Source organism: Anoplopoma fimbria, chromosome 2 (assembly GCF_027596085.1).
Source record: "Anoplopoma fimbria isolate UVic2021 breed Golden Eagle Sablefish chromosome 2, Afim_UVic_2022, whole genome shotgun sequence".
Lineage (NCBI taxonomy): Eukaryota > Metazoa > Chordata > Actinopteri > Perciformes > Anoplopomatidae > Anoplopoma > Anoplopoma fimbria.
The window spans coordinates 10,835,666-10,857,687 of NC_072450.1; the positions used below are offsets into that span (position 1 = coordinate 10,835,666).

The window sequence follows — 22,022 nt, forward strand, 5'->3', positions numbered from 1 at the left end:
TGTCATTATGACGCAGCCAGCAAAAAAAAGGGGTCACCCTACTCTCTCACCCTCTCACTTTACATGACTCAGGGATGACAATGCTTACTCCTCAATCAGAGTTGTGTCCCATGGGTAACTCCTACTTGAGGGGGGGTTGTCTTTCCAAATGCATCACTGAGACCTCCATACTTTTTCTGTTCACACACCAAAAAAAAAAACAGGAGGGGCTGGCCTGTGGGCGGGGAGTATGATAATAGTCTCTAGAGGAAGTGAGCTGAGTGTAGTGGAATGTAGTTGCCATTAGTGGGAGTTGAGCTGAGGCTGGCTAACAAGCTAGCCTGCTATGTTAAGTTGCTGAGCTGGAGACTCTGAGGACAGTGATGAAAACATGCCTCACTTCACAGTAGTACCGGTGAAGGATCAGGCTCAGTCCAACTACGACAGTCTAGAGGGGATTAACTGGGTGGATTACAGGGACACTGGACAGGACCCTGATCATCAAGATACTGTCAGCTCTGATGGTAAGTTTCATCTAACTAACTTTTATTCAGCTCTCAATTTCTCAGCTGGGACACAACGTGAGGTTCTGAACTTGATAAATGTGTCCTAAAAGTGATTCTTCATGAGTTGGAACCAATACAGCATGGGGAAGGCGTGCTTTGTCCTGAGTGCACTCTGAACAGCTGGTTGTATGGTTACCATGGCAATTCTCCAGGGCCAGAAAAACAGTTATCCTCCATGGGGCAAGACTGTTTATTTACAGTTCACTTTGGGTAGAGTTTAAAAAACAATACTTTTATCATGTTGGAGTATTTTTTTTGTCCGTGGAAGCATTTTAAAATAAATTCATGGACACATGAGTAACAAAAGGGAGAGAACTGTGTGATGTAAAGACACAATGTGGGGTGGGACTGTGTGAGGGGGGGGCCCCCTGTACCAAAGCAACAAGAAAAGACCTCAAGTGCTTCCTTGCACAAAAGATGGACCTCTCTTTGTGCCAAGGGGGGGGGGATTTCCTTTCACAGGGATTGGGTGCTCAACAACACAGGAGCAGATTTCTCCCTCCTCACTTCTCTGTCACAGCTTGTCTCTCACTGTCACTCACTTATTTCTCCACTGTATCAGCGTAAAAAAAAAGAGGGGGGATGGCAGTCCCAGACTTAAGGGAAAGCGAGGACAGAGGGAAGACAAGGACAGCAGCGAGGAGTTTGTAGCCGCTGGGTAGGATTATGTGAGAGCAGTGCTCTTTTGTGTGGGCTGACGGAGTAAACCAACCAGGGGCACAGAGTTTTTAATAAAAGACACACATGGGCGCGGCTTTGCAATGAACTACCCACGCTTCACCAAGCGCCCGGCAGTCCGGGCTGGGGCACTAAACCCACACACTGACTGGCCACCCAGATATAGTACCTCAGCGTCATGGTGACTGTGAGCCTCCCTACAACTGAATATCAAAAAGGATCAGAGTTCAAGGCAGAAGACTCATCTCACTTGTTTTTACTGTGTTAATGAGCCTCCAGTGACTGAACAACCAGTGTGTCTGTAGAGATGGGGTGAAATTCTGTGTGTTCGTGCACCAATGTGTGAGTGTGTATGTATTAATCTGCAAGCAAACTGGCCATGCAGACAAAATGATTTGTGTTTCAGTGGGCCCCAAGGGATATGTGAAGCATAACATGATAGAATCAAAGCACATGTTGACCTAGCTCTCTGCTTGTATACTTCTGGAATGCATGGAAGTTACCCTTTAGAGCCAAATGACATTCACACACCAGATATGCAAGTTAATACACTTATAAGATACTGTACAAAACAGTGATTTAAGTGTGAAAAAGTAGTGGTTTGAATGTTGTCTAAGTAGAACATTGTTCTAGGTTTTGATGATAGAGGGAATGCAGATGTCCTGATATAACCCCTCAGAGTTTTATGTGCAAGTTTCACACAAGCTTGTAGCTCCCTCCCTTGCCTTCCTGCTGTCATAATTCTCTATTACCCACCCGAGGAGAGCTTCCTGAAGACTGAGAACAACACCCACCATAATAGCTGCAAGGATGACTTTATGCTGGAAAGGGTGAGAAGAGAAGAAGAAGAAGAAGAAGAAGGAAGTGTGACTGTAATAAATGACGAGAGGGAGCAAAGGGCTTGAGTTTGTTACCATTAAGTTTCAAACACATGTGGGAACTCAACAGTAACAGCTCCTCAAGTCAACATGTAGTTGACTGCTTTTTTGTAGCATCTTTACTGTGTTTTTCAAAGCGTTATTTAAGCATTATATAAGAATTATAATAAAGCATAAATTAAAAAACAGAGTGACAAGTGTTTGCAACATATAAAACATACTAAGTAATTTTAGGCCTGTTCATATTCAATACTTCTCCAACTTGAGTTTTACATGCAGCATTATGACATATTCAAGCAGTAAAGATTTGGGTGGAAAGTATTTGCTGAGGTAAAACCATCCAAAAGTGTTTGCGTGGACTGGATGATTTCATCATGGGAGTGGTGGGCTTGGGTATGTTCCATATTGGATGTCAGTTATACAGAGTGACGTCTGCAGCATGGAGGAAGTGACACAGTGCACAGTCTGTTTCAGCCCGTGAACTCCGCTCTGTTCAGCCCAGAACAGGACCAACACTGTGGTCATTGTAACTGTGCTGTATTCATAAGCAAGAGCAACTAACCTGAAATAGTTTTCACATTTCAGGGGGGAAATTAGGTTGCTGAGACTTGCTCTTGTTGGTTTTTTTTTTACTGCTGCATGATTACTTGTTGTTTGTTTGGAACATAATTTGTCCTCGAATAAAGATGGCGTCCTATTATGGTACTAATAGCTGGTTAAAATCGTGTTTGCTTAATTTCTAATTTATAAAAGTCAGAAGGTAACAAACTATTTAATATTTTAAAGTTTGTATAAACTTTCTGTTGTCATGAGTGTTTCCAATTTTTGGTTCATAAAGTGAAAAAATTCAAAGAAAGTGACTATTATGGAAATATGTGGCAAGCTCCCAATAATGTTTTTTCTTGTTCATCTCCCTTCTGTAAGCCTGCATTTCTCAGTTTTTATTTTAGATTTTTAAGGCATAATTAGTTTATTGTAACATCACAACCCTTATGCCACAGTTCAAAATGATTGATAGCCTCGGAAATCTAAGATGTAAGTGAACACAAGACACTTTTTTCCCTTCTTAAATACTATCCTTAATAGTGTCCTTTGGCGCGGCAAGTGGAGATCCCAGGTGTATCAGAGGATGTGAAGCAAGGCAACAAATAATATTCCATGTACTGAATAAAGGCAGTTTGCAGAAAATATGACAGTTGATGAAATAAATGGCCCAAGAATAAAATTCAATTATAAAACTACAATTTATTTTCACTATTAATATATTAAGTCATTGGATCCATTGTAAATATTTTGATAAAGGTGCATCTGTTTCTGGGTAAATAATAGAACAGTTTCGTGCAAATATGTATTTTGCTTGTATTGGCCTCAACTAAACAGGTGCTGAGAAACGTATGTACTGAGTAGATTATTTGGAGAATGCTGCTGTCTGTTCCTGCTCGTCTCTCGGGAGAACAGGATGATCATTCCTGTTACGCTGTCTGGTGTACGGCTCAGATAACCCTTGAGAGATTAACAAACTGTGGTGGGCAGAAATGTGGAGCTGATGACACAGTTAGAACAAATTCAGACAAATGCACAAACACTTGACAAACCTTAACAACTCTACAGTTAGTTTACATATTTGTGATACTGTGAAACCCTTACAGATTGAGAAATAAGATCATGCTTATTTAAATCATTTGTCACACAACATTTCCTATGATGCAACTGTCTTGCCATCCAATTATCTGCCATATATGGCTCTATCTGCTCATTCACATCAAAGTGACAGCCAGGCAAGCAGAGCAGCTCAGATGTTGTTGATTTTTCCAATGTGTTCCTCCAGTTCTTCTTGAGCATCCCCTAGCATTCAAATGCATTCAGTTTATCCAGGGTTTACCAAGCTCTCCTTCACAGCCTCCCTTTGACACTGAACAGAGATCAGTGCACAAATAAATACTGTACTGCCCATGAAAACATAAACAGTTTAGTCTCTGTACATGAATTATTTTCCCTGATGTGTGATGAAAGTGAAACTTGTTGGAACTTATCGCTGCTGTAGCATGCTCAGATTGTAAAACATGATAAGTGTTTGGACAGAACTGCTTTCAAGATAAGAGCATGAAGCATAGACATATTGCCCTCGTGATTGCAGACAGATTCTAGCAAATTCAAATTAAGCAGGCTTGTGCTTTTTTCCAAATTCTTCAGGCAGAATGATGTTTGTTAGCAGCACTGATCAGGGAATCATAAGAGGAGAAGCAGCTTCCACCTAAGCAGCAATATGGTGCTACTTTATTGCCTTTCCAAAAGCCTGTACCTTGAACATATGATGTTCTGTCCTTTTAATTATTTTTAGACTTAATGTAGGAGTACAACTAGATATGCAATTTGCAACAGTCCTTTTTGGACATTGTAATACAGTTAGTATGTTTCATTGGCTACAATGGAACCAGTGGCTCCCAAAATCTGATAATCAAAAGTGCCTTAAAGGACCTCATATGTGATTATGTAGTGTGACTTCTGAACATGTGTAATAACACCAGGCTATTGCTCAAGGGGATCTTCTAGTTCACTTTCCTTTCATTTGTTCATAAGTCAGACTGCAATAAATCAGTGATAAGGAGAAGTACATTACATTACAGTCATTTAGCAGACGCTTTTATCCAAAGCGACTTACAGGAAGTGTATTCACTACTACTTCCAACCTCTTCTGTGGATACGACAGGGTACAACTTGACCATGTACTCAAGTTACTTAAGTGTGAATAGTTTACATTTTGTTTCCTACCTCCACGGGTGTGTGCTGCTCATAATATTAACAGGGGATCGTGTGTAGATAAACAAGGAAATTAGTGTTCATATGTACCATAGACTCTACAGACTATAATCTGTACATGTAACATTCACACAAAGCAAACATTTATGAGCATGGGTTGTGTGTGCAGCAAATGTACAGCTTAAGCATCATTAAGTGAAGACATTTTTGCAAAGACACCTGGGATAGACAATTCTTCCGTACAGACCACACTTTGGGTTTGTTGAGTCATTAGTTCTACACCCATTGACGTACCCAATTTAGTTAATTTGTGTCTTTTTGAAAGTCTTTCTGTACGATGCACTTCTTCCCGCCCACCTTCACCCCCTGAGGTAATCAGGCTGAGCTGCCGTCCTTTTCTCATCATTAGCACACATCAAAGCTGATATGTTTTGCTGTACGGCTCAGCAGGTTAGCATTCCAATGCTCTGCTCAGATGCTGGAGCACAGGTACTACAGCTAACATTGGCCTATTGCTAGAGCAGAATTACACGGTTTCTTGCCACAGGCTGGAGGTGAAAAAAGTACAATGAAAAATAAAATCATGAAAAGCTAGTAGTCATTTTTGAGTTCTTTTAATTCATCTTTTTTTTTTTCTTTTTGCACAAAATATGCCTACCGACCATGATGATTTGTCATATCCAACATGACAGTGAATTCTGAAATATACGCTGTAGGCCTAAACTATTTAAAGTGGGTAGAGCAACTTTATCCACCAAAACATGTTAACATCTACATTTGTGAGTGATTTACTTTAATTTTATTGTATTTGGATTGGATTTTAAATTGCATTGTGGGAAGGTAAGGGAGCTGCCAATCAGTGCACTGGAATGATTTTAGGATCTCCGCTGTCTGCATCCCTCCCTGGGCAGTTTGTTAATTAACTAGGCATTGGTTTGAGTAAAATATAATATAATATACGACCACACAAACTCAGGGTGAAAAATGTCTTCCTAATCACTGTCTTTCTTCTGGACTTCTTTAAAGAAAAGTCATTGATCAGGTTGTCAAAGTCCAACTCCCAGACAAGATCTGATTCTATCACATGCGTGACAACATGTTGAGGCGTCTCTGTCTAATTATTTTAGTTCATTTTTGATCCTGGACATTTGTGAAAAAGACTGTTCTCCCTCTGGCAGGAAGCTTGGCAGGAAGCTTGGCAGTAACACTAACAGTACCACCTTCCACAGTTTTTTTGCTTAAAATGTTGAAATAGAGGTTATTTGTTGTACTTAAGAGACATCTGTGCCTCCTCTTTACTTTTTGCGTTTACTCTTTGCCGATCCTCTTGGGGCTCAATCCTCCATGTTGACAGCGAGATGACCTTTGACATACGGCCCTACGTCACTAGGCCTACGACATTATGCCGTTTGTTATTTAATTGGCTAACTCACAAAACATTCAAACAATTATTTAATAATATAACATATACAAAATCACAATTACTCCATTTTTTTTCCAAAAATACTTTGAATTAAAAAAGATAATAATATATCTCAAGGATCAGGGCCCTGGGCACGTACCCACTTTGCCCATGCAATAGTCCGTCTATGGGTAGTGAGGACAGTAAGAGGTCAGAGTGTCTTCATGTGTTGGAGGATCATTTTACATAAACGATGAGCAGAATATAGCAGGCCTTAGGGAATAAGTCTACCCTCTAACTATTTGACCTGCTGCCACGCAACAGTTGTATTATGTTTGCCTAACCCAGTGGCATGATCACATCTAGCTATGCCTTGAATGCATGCAGTTTACAAAAGCAGAGGGAGCGAATGAAATGAAGAAAGGAGCAAATGATATGCACATGTCTCCTTTACTGTCTCTCTCTATTTTACACACACTCTAAGCCAAACACACACACTCCACCTCCAAACACATAATCGGTAGAACATTCTTGCCAACTAACTGCACAAAGCAGAGTTAGCTAAGCTGTAACACTTCTCTGCCTCTCGGTGTTAAGTCTTAAGTGTTTATTAAAGGGGAAGTTTAGCAAAGAAGCTTTTTTCAAACCCTAAGAAGCTCATGGACAGGGATATTGTTTTCCATGACTAATCAGCTTTAGAAAGAAAAACATAAGTACCCTGTGCAGTCTTGATAAGGTAAACCAATACCCTGCATGCTGAAAAGTCTTGGAAGTTGTTTTTTGGACCTGTAACAAAACATATTGATGTTGTCTATGTAGATTTGCCTGAGACATTGTTTTTTTTGTACAAGTCATGTACTTTGCACTTTGAAAATACTTGACAACGTAGCATCTTCTCAGGGAATTGATTTAGTTGTAAACACACAGCAAATTATACCCTGCATCCCCTGACATATAGGCAGTCTGTCAAAACTTTTTTTTTTACTTTTGTTGCATTTCATGTTGGACTGGAGCTACAATTGAAAGCTGGCGCTGTCAGTCTCACAACAAGCCCAGATATTATTATAATCTCAATTTATGAATAAAGTGTGTGTTTTTAAACATTTTCCACTTATTTCTGACAAGGTTGCAAGTGCAAGTGCACCCCAACACCAACACTTTATACCTCTTTGATAGGAAACCTCGACAAAACAAATCTTTTCCATAACCAAAGAGTACCATGATACAGTAGCTCGTCTCTAGATAGTTAGTCAGTGGAAAGTAAAAGTCACATACGCCCTTACTTAACTTCTCTACCTTGATACATCCTTTTGTGAATGTACCAGTCTTTGATCTTCTAGCAGCGGTGGTGGTGAGCTGTTTTGGTGGGGTCACAGGTAACATGTCAGTACATGTTGCTGTAAAGCCTCCGTGCTGTTCTGGGCTCACAGCAAGACTCTTATGTGCCTTCATAACAAGCCAGTTAATCTTTAATCTTTTTAATTAGACATTTCGTGAGACTTTCTTAACAAGAGACCCCCACTGTCTCCTCATTGTTGAAGTGACTTTTATTTTGCTGGTCAAATAAATTATTTGAGCTGAAAGCTGAACTATTTTTAGTAACAATTAACATTAGGAAAGTCTTTGGAGCAACACCAATTGAGTCCAGCTCCTGCAAATTAACTTTTGAAAGGATATATTCTTTTGGAGCAACATCCATCTGAATTGCTCAAAAATGCCAGATGTCTCTTTAAATTAATCAGTGCCTCTAACTCATCTACTGTAGTCTCCCTTCATTGCTGCTTCAATCACATTATGTTGTTTTTATACCATGCCACTGACAGTAAGATGACACTAGAGGACAGTGTTGGCATTGTTTTTACTCTTATCTCTTCCCTGGTATATCTACCATCCAGCTGTGTTTTCAGCAATCTCTAAAGACAGAGCAGTGGGAATTTGGCTTTCATGCCTCCAATTATCTCCTTTTTTTCAGATATTTGCATCCTTTAGATATTTATGAAACAAACCTTACTTTAATTGAGAAAATGTACACCGTGTCTTGTCTCTGAACATCACATGCATGTTATTGTTTTGCTTATGGCTATATTCTTGGAATAACAGCTTGGACTGATGATACTCCCAGATTTTTCCACACAGAACATCAATACAATTAAGAAATACAGAAACTGTACTACTGCACTTTTTTAGAGACCTTCAACCCAACCCAAGGCTCTTATATCCCTATGAGCATGCATGCGCCGTGCATGTGTGTGCGCTTGAGCTTGTTAGTCAGAGAGTAACCCACAAATCCTCAACTCCCCACGTCTCACCCCCCTCACCGTGCACCATGTGTTGAATCAGGCCCCTCAATGAGTATTCACCCCGGGCGACCGAGTGTCCTGGATAGTAATCGACAATTCCCCAAGCCAGAGCACAGAGTACTGTGTTGCAGTCTGCACACAGCTCATAACTATGCTTACCCAGAGTGAAGGCAGTGGGACACAGAACACAGGTGAGTGCAGATCAGCACTGAAGCTCAGTCAACTCACTTACAAAATAGCTGGAATGTTTCCTACGCAGTTGAGAATATTTTTCTATTTATGCCAACTTGGTAAATTGAAAGACTTTTTTTGTTGCAGGCTTAATTTGGGCTTTGAGGTGCCGTTGTTAAAGTTTACATGCTCTAATAACTCAAGGTTAGGTCATTTCCAGGTAATGAGGTGTGTGACTGTGTATGCGTGTGTGTGTGTGTGTGTGTGTGTGTGTGTGTGTGTGTGCTACTTTGCGTGCAATAATTGCCCAAGGCACTGTGCTCATCTCTGCTTGATTCTTTTCTTCAAAAGTTAATGAGAGTAAAATCTAATTATATGCCTGTGTATCACCTGGACTTTGCTTTGTCGGTCTGTGCTGCTTTTGGCCCTTCACTGCGGATTCACTGCGTGAGTTGTGTTCCTGATGTTAACTGCTACATGGGGATTATTAAGATGTTTAAATTATAATTAATAGTGACAGGAAAAAGCTGACTGAATATTTTAAAAAAATGCCATGGAAAAATTGGAATTGGTATAGTATTTTATTGTCTACTTTTTATCAATTACTGCACAGGCAATGGCACTGGGCTGCTATTTATATTTTTAATACAAATTGGTGAAATTAATTAAAACCATGACTGTTTATTGTTTATCCATCAATGACTGTTAATCTCTTTTGACACTTTGCATATACAACTATAAAACTTTATACTTGAATGTCACCTGTGAAATTATTTTATTAAATACCACATTGTCGATGTTATTTTGACTCTTTTAGCCAATAATTGTAGTTCCATAGTTGTTTTAATTAAATTAATTCATCTTTTATGTAAACCAAATGTGACTCAGCCTGAAGCTGAAAAGTATACATTTTTAATTCTAAAAAAATATTAAATGTTTTTTTATTAAATAAAGTATTTTTTTTGCTTTCACCTGATTATTTGTCTTGTTACATTGGAGAAGCACATTGACCTGATATTACAGTTTATGCGTTACCAGGACGCCTCCAATATATCTTTAAGAACAATGCCTGATTTACTGGCAGGGAAATATATATTTGTTTTGCCCTATAGCTCAAATTGTTGCTTTGCCAAAAAGCAACTTTGTTTTTATCGTTAACCTTAAGTCATTTTTCCTCTCTCTAATAGGACATGGGAATCATAAAGAAGACAGTCCATTTCTCAACAGTGCTGACGCTGCTTGCAAGAAGAATGACTTCTATGACAGGAACTTGGCTTTGTTTGAGGTCTGTTATTTGTATTTCCCATTATTTCTGTCAGATGATTGACCTGTACCAAACTCATTCATTTAACTTCCTCCCACGCTTTCTTCCTCCAGGAAGAGCTGGACATCCGGCCTAAGGTTTCCTCTCTGCTCAGCCGCTTGGTCAGCTACACCAACATCACCCAGGGAGCCAAGGAGCATGAGGAGGAGGAGAGCGCTGGGGCCTCACGTAGGAAGACCCCCAAGGTCAGCAGTCTGGGCACAGCAGAGGAACACTATGCCTCGCTGTTTTTTGTTTTTTTTAAATCACTTATACACTCAGTCTTTGGAGGTTTAGAAACATGATCCTTCATCTCTGGCTCCCTCCTTGATACGCTATCCAAGTTCTAGATCTGTATTAAGAGTTGTTGATTGATTGCTGATGCCTTTGCAAGCTCTGCAGTCCAACTGTGACTGTAAGACCTGGATACATGCAAAGAGCTGATAACATGATTGCATGACCTTTAAAAAAAAAGAACACCAATCTATACAAACGATCAATAGACTTGTTTCCTGCAATGTCATGGTCAATAATCTCCTCTCTCTCTCTCTCTCTCTCTCTCTCTCTTTCTCTCATGCCCCTCTCCTTCTCTCCTTTCTTCTCTCAGTCTCCTAACATGGGCACTCTGATGGGAGTCTACTTGCCGTGTCTGCAGAACATCTTCGGTGTCATTCTTTTCCTCCGACTGACGTGGATTGTTGGGATGGCTGGCATCATGCAGTCCCTCCTGATTGTCCTCATGTGCTGCTCGTGTGTTAGTATGGGCACACACACATGCTGTACTGCTGTACTCTAAACACACACACACAAACACTCATACTGTGCTCTACTGCACACAGACGCACATTACTTGGCTGTGTTGATTCCGTCAACAATATGAACCAGCTTTTATTGCTAAACAAATCAATATAATCTACATGGTTGTATTAGCAGCAGCAGTTATTTAAAGGGACAAGTCATCAGAAAATCAAAAATACATATGTTTCCTCTTACCTTTAGTGCTAATTATCAATTTAGATTGTTTTAGTCTCAGTTGCCTTGTTTTTTAAATTTGGCACTTGGCTTGTTCAAAGCACCAAAACAATATATTTGAAAAAGTCAACAGCAATGTGTATTTCAGAAATCAGGTTACTCAAGATAATCGATGTTCATTAACGTGAAACTTGCATATGTGTGTGCTTTTCCATATCATTTATATTTTCTCATTTCTTTTACAGACAATGCTCACTGCCATATCAATGAGTGCCATTGCTACTAATGGTGTTGTTCCAGGTAATACTTTAAAACCCTCACACTACATTATATTCACCTAATAAGTCCCTCAGCATACTGTTCATTTATCCAGCACATATTCTCTAAAAGTACTATAGATACTTCAGTAGCCTTTTCTATTTTTCCTTTTTCTTGAACTATGAATTGAAATAGTTCATTTTGAAATTGTTTTTATTGGGACATAAACTGGTTTACAAATAATGACTTACCGGTACTCTGCCTCTATAAATCCTGGCAACTTTGAAACTTTCTGAATAGATGCAGAAGTTATATTTTCCATTATATTTCCTTCCACTTGGGGGCAGCAGAAATGTACTGTTGTGTCCACTGCATGTAGTACAGACTGTGGGCTTTCCAGTAGCTTTCTGTGTGTAACACTTTGTTTTACTGTTGTAGCTGGAGGGGCATACTTCATGATCTCCCGTTCCCTTGGCCCAGAGTTTGGAGGAGCAGTTGGGCTGTGCTTCTACTTGGGAACCACCTTTGCGTCTGCCATGTACATACTGGGGGCCATTGAAATTTTCTTGGTCAGTTTGCAAAATTATTATGATGAGATTTAATTCCAGCTCACATTTGTATGCCCAGATATGATTCTTAAATGCTTTTCTTTATTAAAAAAATATTAGCTATTACAGGTGTTTTAAATTCACTGTATAATGTTGTAATGGTCATGTTTTAATTATTCTCTCCTCAGAAATATCTGGTCCCCCAGGCAGCCATATTTCATGCCACAGACACCCTTGGGAGTGACAGTGCCATGCTGAACAATATGCGAGTCTACGGCTCTATCTGCCTCAGCCTGATGGCTGTGGTGGTTTTTGTAGGAGTCAAATATGTCAACAAGCTGGCCTCTCTTTTCCTGGCCTGCGTCATTATCTCAATTGTCTCCATTTATGCTGGGGCATTTAAATCCATGACTCATCCCCCAGAATTCTCGTAAGTCTGTGCCTTAACGGAAAATATTGTGAATTATGGGGACAATAATACTGATTTAGTCCTTATAGGGGAGAGAGCACTAATTTTGTTAATTCCAAATGGAGAAACAATGCAGGCTTCTATATTATCATATTTTGAGTTAATTATAGTTTTTTCCTGTGTTGTTATGACTCTGGCCACCATTATGTTGGCAGTGTAAATAATGATGGCTAACATAGTCAGGATTGTAACTGTGTCCATGTTATTGCTGTAGGATCTGCATGCTGGGAAACAGGACATTGGTGAGAGATCGCTTCGATGTCTGTGCTAAGACTGTGATAAAGGGCAACATCACAGTGCCCAGTCAGCTGTGGGAAAGGTTCTGTCAGCCGGGGAACATGAGCAGCTCTCAGTGTGATGACTACTTCATTCAGAACAATGTGACAGAGATACAGGGCATCCCTGGACTGGGCAGTGGGATTATTAGAGGTAAATGTGTCATTAGTTGCAGAGGGATTAAAATATACACTATGAGATTTTGCTACATAATAAAGTTAACAACTCTTAATGTTCCAAGTATATATATATTGATGATATATATATATATATATATATATATATATATATACATATATACATTAAGAGTTGTTAACTTTATTATATATATATAATATATATATAATATATATATATATATAATATATATAATATATATATATATATATATATATATATACAGTACCAGTCAAAAGTTTAGACACACCTTCTCATTCAATGTTTTTTCTTTATTTTATTTTTTTCTACATTGTAGATTAATATTGAAGACATCCAAACTATGAAGGAACACATATGGAATTATGTGGTAAACAAACAAATGCTCAACAAACCAGAATATGTTTTGTATTTTAGATTCTTTAAAGTAGTTGAATGAGAAGGTGTGTCCAAACTTTTGACTGGTACTATATATATAATATATATATATATCATCAATCATTACTATATACATAGTGATAAAGGGGTATGAAACAGTGTAAGTAAACCCATCTTGCAACAATTTGCATTATTTTATATTTTAATTTTTAAGAAATTTAAGAATCATCATTCATTCTGTGGATTTTTGTCAAAATAATATCCCTTAATCTTTAATTGTCTTGCTTTATGATTAACACACTGGCCTGGTAGAATTTTTGTCTCTTCTAATAAGTTTGTTGCCACTGTTTTAAATGTCAGTTCTCTGTTGTTAGATAACATGTGGGGAGACTACCAACGAAAAGGGGAGATCTTAGAGAAGGCGGGTCTACAGTCAGAGGATGCCCATGGTGCCACGGACAACTTTGGCATGTATGTGTCAGCAGACATCGCTACATCATTCACGCTTCTCGTGGGGATCTTCTTCCCGTCTGCCACAGGTAAACAATAGGTCTACAGAGTGCAAAATCCATACTTGTTTACATTAAATCTTAAATCAGACATTATTTGTGATGCAATATCAAGCCATCAATTGCAAATTGGAACTTAAGCCACCTGCTATGTTATATTAAATTTACACAAAAGTAACTTGCACACTGTGAAATAGTGAAGCTTTAAACCTTCCTCTAATCCAGCCAATAGGGGGCATAGTTAAACAGCTTTTACATGTCTTCTGTTTTTATCAACTCTTTATTTGCCTTGAAGGTATCATGGCCGGCTCCAACAGATCTGGTGATCTCCGTGATGCTCAAAAGTCCATCCCCGTGGGAACTATCTTAGCCATTACTACTACTTCACTTGTTTGTATCCTTTTTTTGGTGACTACCAACAATAAAACTAATAATCTTACTCCTTCAAACAGGATAGGAAAGCATATTTGATATACACTGTTGTGTCACCTTGAGCTCCTTTACCTCTTGCATTCAGATTTCAGTTCTGTGGTCCTGTTTGGGTCTTGTATTGAAGGAGTAGTCCTTAGGGACAAGTAAGTTCATCACTTTTATCAAAACACTTCTGGTTAAGTAAACAGAAATAACAGAAAATAAAGATAACTTCATCATAAAAGTGAAGTCATATTCTGGTCATATTCATTATTTATGTACTTGTAGGTTTGGAGACGGCGTTCGAAAAAACCTGGTGGTGGGGACGCTCTCCTGGCCGTCTCCGTGGGTCATTGTCATTGGCTCCTTCTTCTCTACTGTTGGGGCGGGCCTTCAGTCCCTCACTGGGGCTCCCCGACTCCTACAGGCTATTGCCAAGGACAACATCATTCCTTTCCTTAGGGTGAGACAGTACACACTGTTAATGATGAACTAACTGATGAAAATGATAAACTAAAAAAGAAAATTGCCATTATCGCTGCAAAACTGACTGACATACAGTCAGAGACAACAGTTACTACATAGTCTACTTCTTATTACTTCCAAAACATACGATAAGTAGAAACGTCAGAATCACATTCACTGTTGTGTTAGAAAAGTTTGCTTATATTTGACTTGCAGGCTTATTTAGATATGATGCAGTAGCAAACATGAAGTGATTTGCATTGCTTCTTCTGAAGGGTTTTGAATTTATTGTTTCAGGTATTTGGTCACGGAAAGAGCAATGGAGAGCCTACATGGGCCCTACTACTGACTGGTCTCATTGCTGAGCTGGGCATCCTTATTGCCTCACTGGATATGGTTGCTCCCATCCTTTCCATGTAAGCTCATAAACATACACATGCCAGAAAATATGACACGTGCCAAGTATAAACTAAAAACACCCCTCCTTTATTTCTCTCATACATTGTGTACATGCATTTCTTCATTTCCCAGTTTGGTTAAGGCCAACCAAACCACTGTCGATGTATTATCTACTTCAAATATGTTGGCCTTTTTTCTTGTGTTTATTCAACAGGTTCTTCTTGATGTGCTATCTCTTTGTGAACCTAGCCTGTGCGGTTCAGACTCTTTTACGCACACCAAACTGGAGGCCAAGGTTCAAATATTACCACTGGTGAGTATATTTTTTACAAGTGGTAGGAGCATACTTCATCGTTTACCAGTCAGGTTGTCCTGGCTGTCATACTAGTAAATATAGATGCTGTTCTTGGTTTGCCAAAACATCTCTTCCGGCTTTATGTGTCACAACTTCCTGTAAGTCGCTTTGGATAAAAGCGTCTGCTAAATGACTGTAATGGCGGCTGTGGCGTAGTGGAGAGCAAGGTAGTTCTCCAATCAGAGGGTCGGTGGTTCGATAACCGGCTTCGGCACTCGATGTGTCCTTGGGCAAGACACTTAACCCCAAGTTGCTCCTGAAGGCTTGCCATCGGTGTGGACTGGATGTTGCATGAATGTTAGTTAGAGTCTGATGGTGGCACCTTGCATGGTAGCCTGTCATCAGTGGGTGAATGATATGTAATATACTACTGATTGTAAGTCGCTTTGGATAAAAGCGTCTGCTAAATGACTGTAATGTAATGTAATGTAACCACAGGGCTCTGTCCTTCCTTGGCATGAGTATGTGTCTGGCTCTGATGTTCATCTCCTCCTGGTACTACGCTATTGTGGCCATGGTAATTGCTGGGATGATCTACAAATACATTGAGTACCAAGGGTAGGTCTCGAGTCTAATTAGCATTTGTTCTTTTGTTTTTGGCTGTGTCCCTGTGTTGTTGTCTGACATCTTTTTAGGGGATGCTGGTGGACAGCCACCCGCTTAAATTGTCTGTCATCCCTTATGTTTGTGTCTTGTGTTTCCCACTCACAAACAACAACAGAGCAGAGAAGGAGTGGGGAGACGGTATAAGAGGACTGTCCCTTAGTGCTGCACGATACGCCCTGTTAAGACTAGAAGTTGGACCCCCACACACCAAAAACTGGAGGTACAGCCACACCTGCAAGAGACGCTCTGAATTATTTCCACAAAACTCCTTTGGATTGGATTGGATCGCATCTCTGGGAGCCACAATGCATATTGGGATATAAAAGTTGTTTACACAGAATCAAACATCCCACACTGTCACCCTCTGACCACTAACACATATTTCACATTGTTATGATGGCACTGCAGCTCATATGCAGTCAATTAAATAACAAAAAACATATGATTGGAGAAGCTGCAAGTTGTATCAAACCCTCTCAGAAGCATTTAAGAAATGTGTGGCACCCAGATGGACAAATGTAATAAATAATATGATATCTACCCTCTCGAGAATAATGATAATGCCACACAAAATAATTGATAGATTTACTACCAGCTGTAATCCATATTGACACACAATGAGTAAATGCCATCTGTCAAGTATGTATGCACAGTTTTGGAAAGTTGTGACCTTAGCAAGGGTTTCATTTGATCTTATTTTATGCTTTCTGGGCATTTCCACTAAGTTAGTGTGCTATCTTTTGATGTAATCTTTAACCACTCTGATGCTACACTTCCTGTTTTGCCACCCTTTCTAACTGTGATAACAGTGACTAAACACAGCTAGTCTTGAAAGTTTTGGTTGTGAAAGCAAGAATGGAATGGAGGCAGAATGTCAATAATATGTCAAGAAGGCAGTCCAGTAAGCACTGACTGGATGATTCAGAGGTAAAAAAAAAATACCTCAATGTCTAGGTTAAAACTGGTAAATTTGGCAGACACACATTATTTTGTATGTTTAAGTCACACATAGAAATGTTGTCTCTACAGTATTTCTACTACTATATTTCAACATGAAGTTAGTGCATTTAGGTAATTTAACAGTTCCTTAGATGGCATAACATCCCTCTTTGATCTATGCATGGAGATGTGTTTTGACATTCAAATCACAGAATAGCTGCTTGACACTGGCACTTATAAAGTCCAATTTGATCAACCTACACCCAATGACCATTCTGGTACTATTCTCTCAACAGGGGGTGCAAAGACACACCTTTGACCCTGGCCTTTTGCTCCTATTGACTGTCTTTGACTCTGTGCACTACAGACCTCAGCTGCTTGTGCTGTTGAAGCTGGATGAGGACCTCCACGTAAAATATCCTCGTCTGCTCACCTTTGCCTCGCAGCTGAAGGCAGGGAAGGGTCTGACCATTGTGGGCTCCGTCGTCCAGGGCAACTTCCTGGAGAGCTATGGGGAAATGCAGGCAGCTGAACAGGTAAATACTAGAAAGGGGTGTGCTGAACATGCTCTATAAAATTCTCCATTGTACTCTGTTGCTGACTGTGTTGCATCTAATTGTTACAAATGACCACCTTTTGTGATGTGGAAAGCACAATGAAGCGAGAACATGCTTCATTGTGAATTTTCAATTTTTGTGACGTTTCTTCCTCAGCAACTGCTGTTGAAGCATTTGCCACTTTAATCAAAGGGCATGGCTGTAAACAGCTTGTTGTTGTCACTGCAATATGGGGCCAATGAGCCATTTCAGATAAAATAAGGGAACATTTTTCATTATGTGATGTGTTTGATAAAAAAATGCTCTTTTTTATGTGACAACAGCCAGAGAAATGAATCGCTCATCCACTATTCACTTAATGCTAAGACAATATTCATGCATTATGTATCAGTAATTAACATTAGAGCTATACACGGGATAGTGAAGGCAAAACATTTTTATTTTAATTTTAACTGTTGAAAAGTTATTTTTCTATATAAATCCTAATTATGTAGATTTAAGGCATGCACTTTAATCCGTTTGGGCATTATTGCTTTTCAGACACTTATCCTTGAAAGCATTTTGTATTTACAGTATATACATGGTTTATCTGCTTACTCCTTATTGTGATCATGGACTGACGCTCAGTTTTCCCACATTTTTTTTCTGCCAGGCCATAAAGAATATGATGGAGATTGAGCGAGTCAAAGGTTTCTGCCAGATTGTGGTGGCATCTAAGGTGCGGGAGGGTATTGTCCACCTGATCCAGTCCTGTGGTCTGGGGGGCATGAAGCACAACACCGTGGTGATGGGCTGGCCGTACGGCTGGAGACAGAGCGAGGACCCTCGTGCCTGGAAGACTTTTATCAGTAAGAGTCTCACTGTAATGCTGTTCATACAATAGGACACTAAAAAGGGCCAAATAGGACTGCAACCCAAAATCAATTGCATAATGTTAATAGGCAAGTATGTAGTGGTCACACTCAAATGCACTTAACAATCAGCTCACTATTATGAACTTGAAGATTTTGATTATACTATTTGGAATACATTTATGTTAGTTTCCATTTGGCTGGAACAGAATGTAAACTGTTGCAAAATTAATTTATACAGTACAGTTAATATCCGTGCCTCCATGTTTTCATCTCTACTCAGACACAGTTCGTTGCACCACAGCTGCCCACCTGGCCCTGATGGTGCCCAAAAATGTGTCCTTCTACCCGAGCAACCATGAACGCTTCACAGATGGCAACATTGATGTTTGGTGGATCGTCCATGATGGGGGGATGCTAATGCTGCTGCCTTTCCTGCTCAAACTTCATAAAGTGAGAAGGCAGATATCTTTGAGTTTTATTCGAATAGGCTACTTTACATGTTGGGAAAAAAAAAAAAGTTGTCACTGCATTCCTTCCACGCTTCCACAATGCCCTTGCATCATATTTTTATTTTTGGTTTGATGTTATTTGGGACTTGAAGTGTGTTTTCTGAAAGCAATTATAGTCACATTCGTTGTGTATTGCACATGGTATAACACTATGGTAATATTTGCATTTTAGGTTTGGAGGAAATGCAAGATGCGTATCTTCACTGTAGCCCAGATGGATGACAACAGCATTCAGATGAAGAAAGATCTGGCCACCTTCCTGTACCAGCTGAGGATAGAGGCTGAGGTGGAGGTGGTGGAGATGGTGAGGATCCCTCACACATGAACACTAATCTGAGCAAAAGAGAAGACTTCTATGGGCTTTTTTATGGCTAGAGCCAGAACAAATTTAACTCAGCAATAACACCAGATGCCAGTTATTGCTTGTTTCACAGAAAATTTGCTTGGCTGATTTACTTTAATTTCATGGTCACTGTGTCCATGTTCAAAAGAGACGTATGTTTAAGTTGGATTTACCACTAAAACATTTTTTTTTTTCAAATGCTACTTTAGCATGACAGTGACATCTCAGCATACACCTATGAGAGAACGTTAATGATGGAGCAGAGGTCCCAGATGTTGAGGCAAATGAGACTTTCCAGTGCAGAAAGAGAAAGAGAGGTATGTTTTTTTGTGTGTGTTATATGTATTCTTGAAATATTTTAGAATTAAAGAAATCATAGCATGTTTTTGTTTTAGCATATGTTGTTTCAGAATCTTCACTGCTAGTGGTACAATTTGGGAATTTCTTAACTCTGTTTATTACCATGAGTAAAGGTTTTAGTTACATACAGTATATTTACATCCAAGCCTCATGATATTCCAAATGGCACTTGTAGGCCCAGCTGGTTAAGGATAGACACTCTTTGGTGCGTATGGGAAGTCTATACTCTGACGAGGAGGAGGAGGTGGTGGAGGCTCCTCCAGAGAAGATTCAGATGACTTGGACAAGAGAGAAGTGTGAGGCTGAGAGGAGGAACAGAAACAATGCCCCCGAGAACTTCAGAGAGCTCATGAGCCTCAAACCGTGAGTCACATACATCTGACCTCAGCATCTTTTTTACCGCCTCTTATATAACCAATAAAACCTGCAGCATTTAATGCTAATCCTTTTGACCCTTATTTTCCTATTTTTCACATTATTGTTCACTTTCGGTTTCTCTGCTTGACACAGTGAGCGCTTGCTTTAAATTTGTAAAAGCTGAAATAAGTTTCTTATGAGCACAAACCCTTTTTTCTCTGTTTTTCCTCCTTGGTGCACTCTAGGGATCAGTCTAATGTACGGCGAATGCATACGGCTGTGAAGCTGAACGAGGTAATAGTCAACAGGTCCCATGATGCTCGATTAGTGCTGCTCAACATGCCAGGACCACCTAGAAACACGGATGGAGATGAAAACTGTATCCTTTATCAATATGATCAAACAAAAAGGGTCTTTCATAATTGTATAGAGGATTTTGGACTACAGTACACATACCAAGTGTGAGGCTATTGTTTGGCTGGTTTTACTTCTTTAACGTGTATTTCAGATATGGAGTTTCTGGAAGTGTTGACTGAAGGTTTGGAAAGAGTGCTGCTGGTCCGAGGCGGAGGTCGGGAGGTCATCACCATCTACTCATGATCAATTATTAGCTGCTACACAGGAGCACTTGCCTCGTCAGAATACATTCCACCTCTAGAAAAGGTGGCAGCACCTTCTGGTTAGACGCATGAGTTGACACTTTAATTGCGAAGTATGTATTTTTCAGTACAACGATTTATTCTATTCTTGTAGAATATTTGCACACACTAGTGTACATATCCACATATATGTTTGCTCCTCGGCCATTCTTTACATACAAAATCTGTAATTTTTACTCCCTCAGAAATCAATACTTGTGTCAAACACAAACTTAAGAATTATTTATAGGTCACAAATACCGCTTCATATGTGATAATAAACCTATATTTGACAAACTATGGCAGACTATCCTGAGTGGTACACATGTTGGTAGAAGAGTTTTGAAAGTATGCCAGATTTTTACTCTGAAACAGCTCTTTGATTATTTTGGAAGCACATCCCTATTTATTTATTTATTTTTTTCAACATTTCCCCACTGAGGTAAAACATTTTTTACTGTGGATATATACAGTGCTTGACGTTGGTTTTGCTGTAACGGTTGCATGCCAGAGACAATGAAGCAAGTTTTTGAGAAGAGTTATAATTTATGCTTTTTTGGGACAGATATTTGTTTTATTGATATGAGAGAAAAATGTATATGAATGACTTTTGAACTGTAACATTTGTACTTTTTCTACAGACCTGAAAAGCTTATCTGCACATATAAAAGATGGCTTAATTTAAAGTTATAGTCCTTAAGATTTCAATGAAATCAAACCCCACTTTGGATACTTTTTATGGTCTCCATTTTTTCTGCAATAGCCATTCAATATATTCACACTGAATGGCAATTGTAAACACCTTTCTATATGGTAGTTTTCATCATTAGTGGCGCACAGGATTTAAATTGGCTTACTTCACGTACCGACAATGTTAGTTTGTTTGTTTGTGCTGTAAACAAATACACCAGTTAGTATTGTGTTGTATTTCTGACCAAGTAGCTGCTCAAGCAGTGTTTACTGCAGTATTAAACTATACTTGTCATTACCAAGGTAACCATTGTTGAGGCCAAATCAACTATAGCTGAAATCTTAAAGTCTGCATCTTAAATTCTGACCTCAGCTAAAAGAGACTTCCAGACACGGTTTTGTGTCTTTCCAGGTCTTTTTCTAAGAAGCTGAGTATTTTCAGGATATATTGTGTAGAGAACAATTGTTCTATAATCTGTAGCCAAGGGTGCGGCATCCCTTTTTTTCCCCCATTTTGTCAAAATACAATCTTTACATGGAAACGTTATGTTCGCAGTGTTTTAGTGAAGACATGAGTATTCATTTTGAAGAGTGATGAGGCTTTTGTGTCAAAGTGGTGATAAGAAAATCCTGCACATTGTGTTGAAGTTAATACAAAATTAAAATGAGCTCACCAAAGCAAATTCCTATCAACTTTGTTGGCGATACATTAATCTTAATTTTAACAAGGGAAATTTCCAGTTCTCTGTTTGGCCAAAGGGCAGGAATAGTTCTCATTAAAATACACTCTTTGTTTTGTAAACCTCCATGCTATCTTATTTTTCAGTAAGATCAAATAAAAAGAACATCTGTTTGTAAACTCCTGCCTCCGTCCTATTTCATGCTCACTGATTAACAATACATAAAAATAAAAAAACTTCACAAACAAATAAATAA

The 22,022-nt window shown here is 39.1% G+C and overlaps 1 protein-coding gene across 1 annotated transcript; it reads left to right on the forward strand.

Moving 5' to 3' along the window:
- The first annotated feature begins 278 nt into the window (after positions 1 to 278).
- On the forward strand, positions 279 to 21,957 carry slc12a4 (solute carrier family 12 member 4). Its single transcript, XM_054620790.1, has 24 exons — positions 279 to 503; positions 9,922 to 10,019; positions 10,112 to 10,243; positions 10,645 to 10,791; positions 11,255 to 11,309; positions 11,706 to 11,836; positions 12,004 to 12,245; positions 12,499 to 12,713; positions 13,469 to 13,633; positions 13,899 to 13,997; positions 14,121 to 14,178; positions 14,303 to 14,477; positions 14,777 to 14,895; positions 15,093 to 15,191; positions 15,672 to 15,791; positions 15,955 to 16,059; positions 17,146 to 17,314; positions 17,988 to 18,183; positions 18,470 to 18,639; positions 18,871 to 19,002; positions 19,251 to 19,358; positions 19,577 to 19,764; positions 20,004 to 20,137; positions 20,267 to 21,957. Exons 1-24 carry the CDS (start codon positions 371 to 373, stop codon positions 20,356 to 20,358), a joined length of 3,282 nt encoding a protein of 1,093 aa, XP_054476765.1. The 5' UTR covers positions 279 to 370; the 3' UTR covers positions 20,359 to 21,957.
- The last annotated feature ends 65 nt before the right edge of the window (positions 21,958 to 22,022 follow it).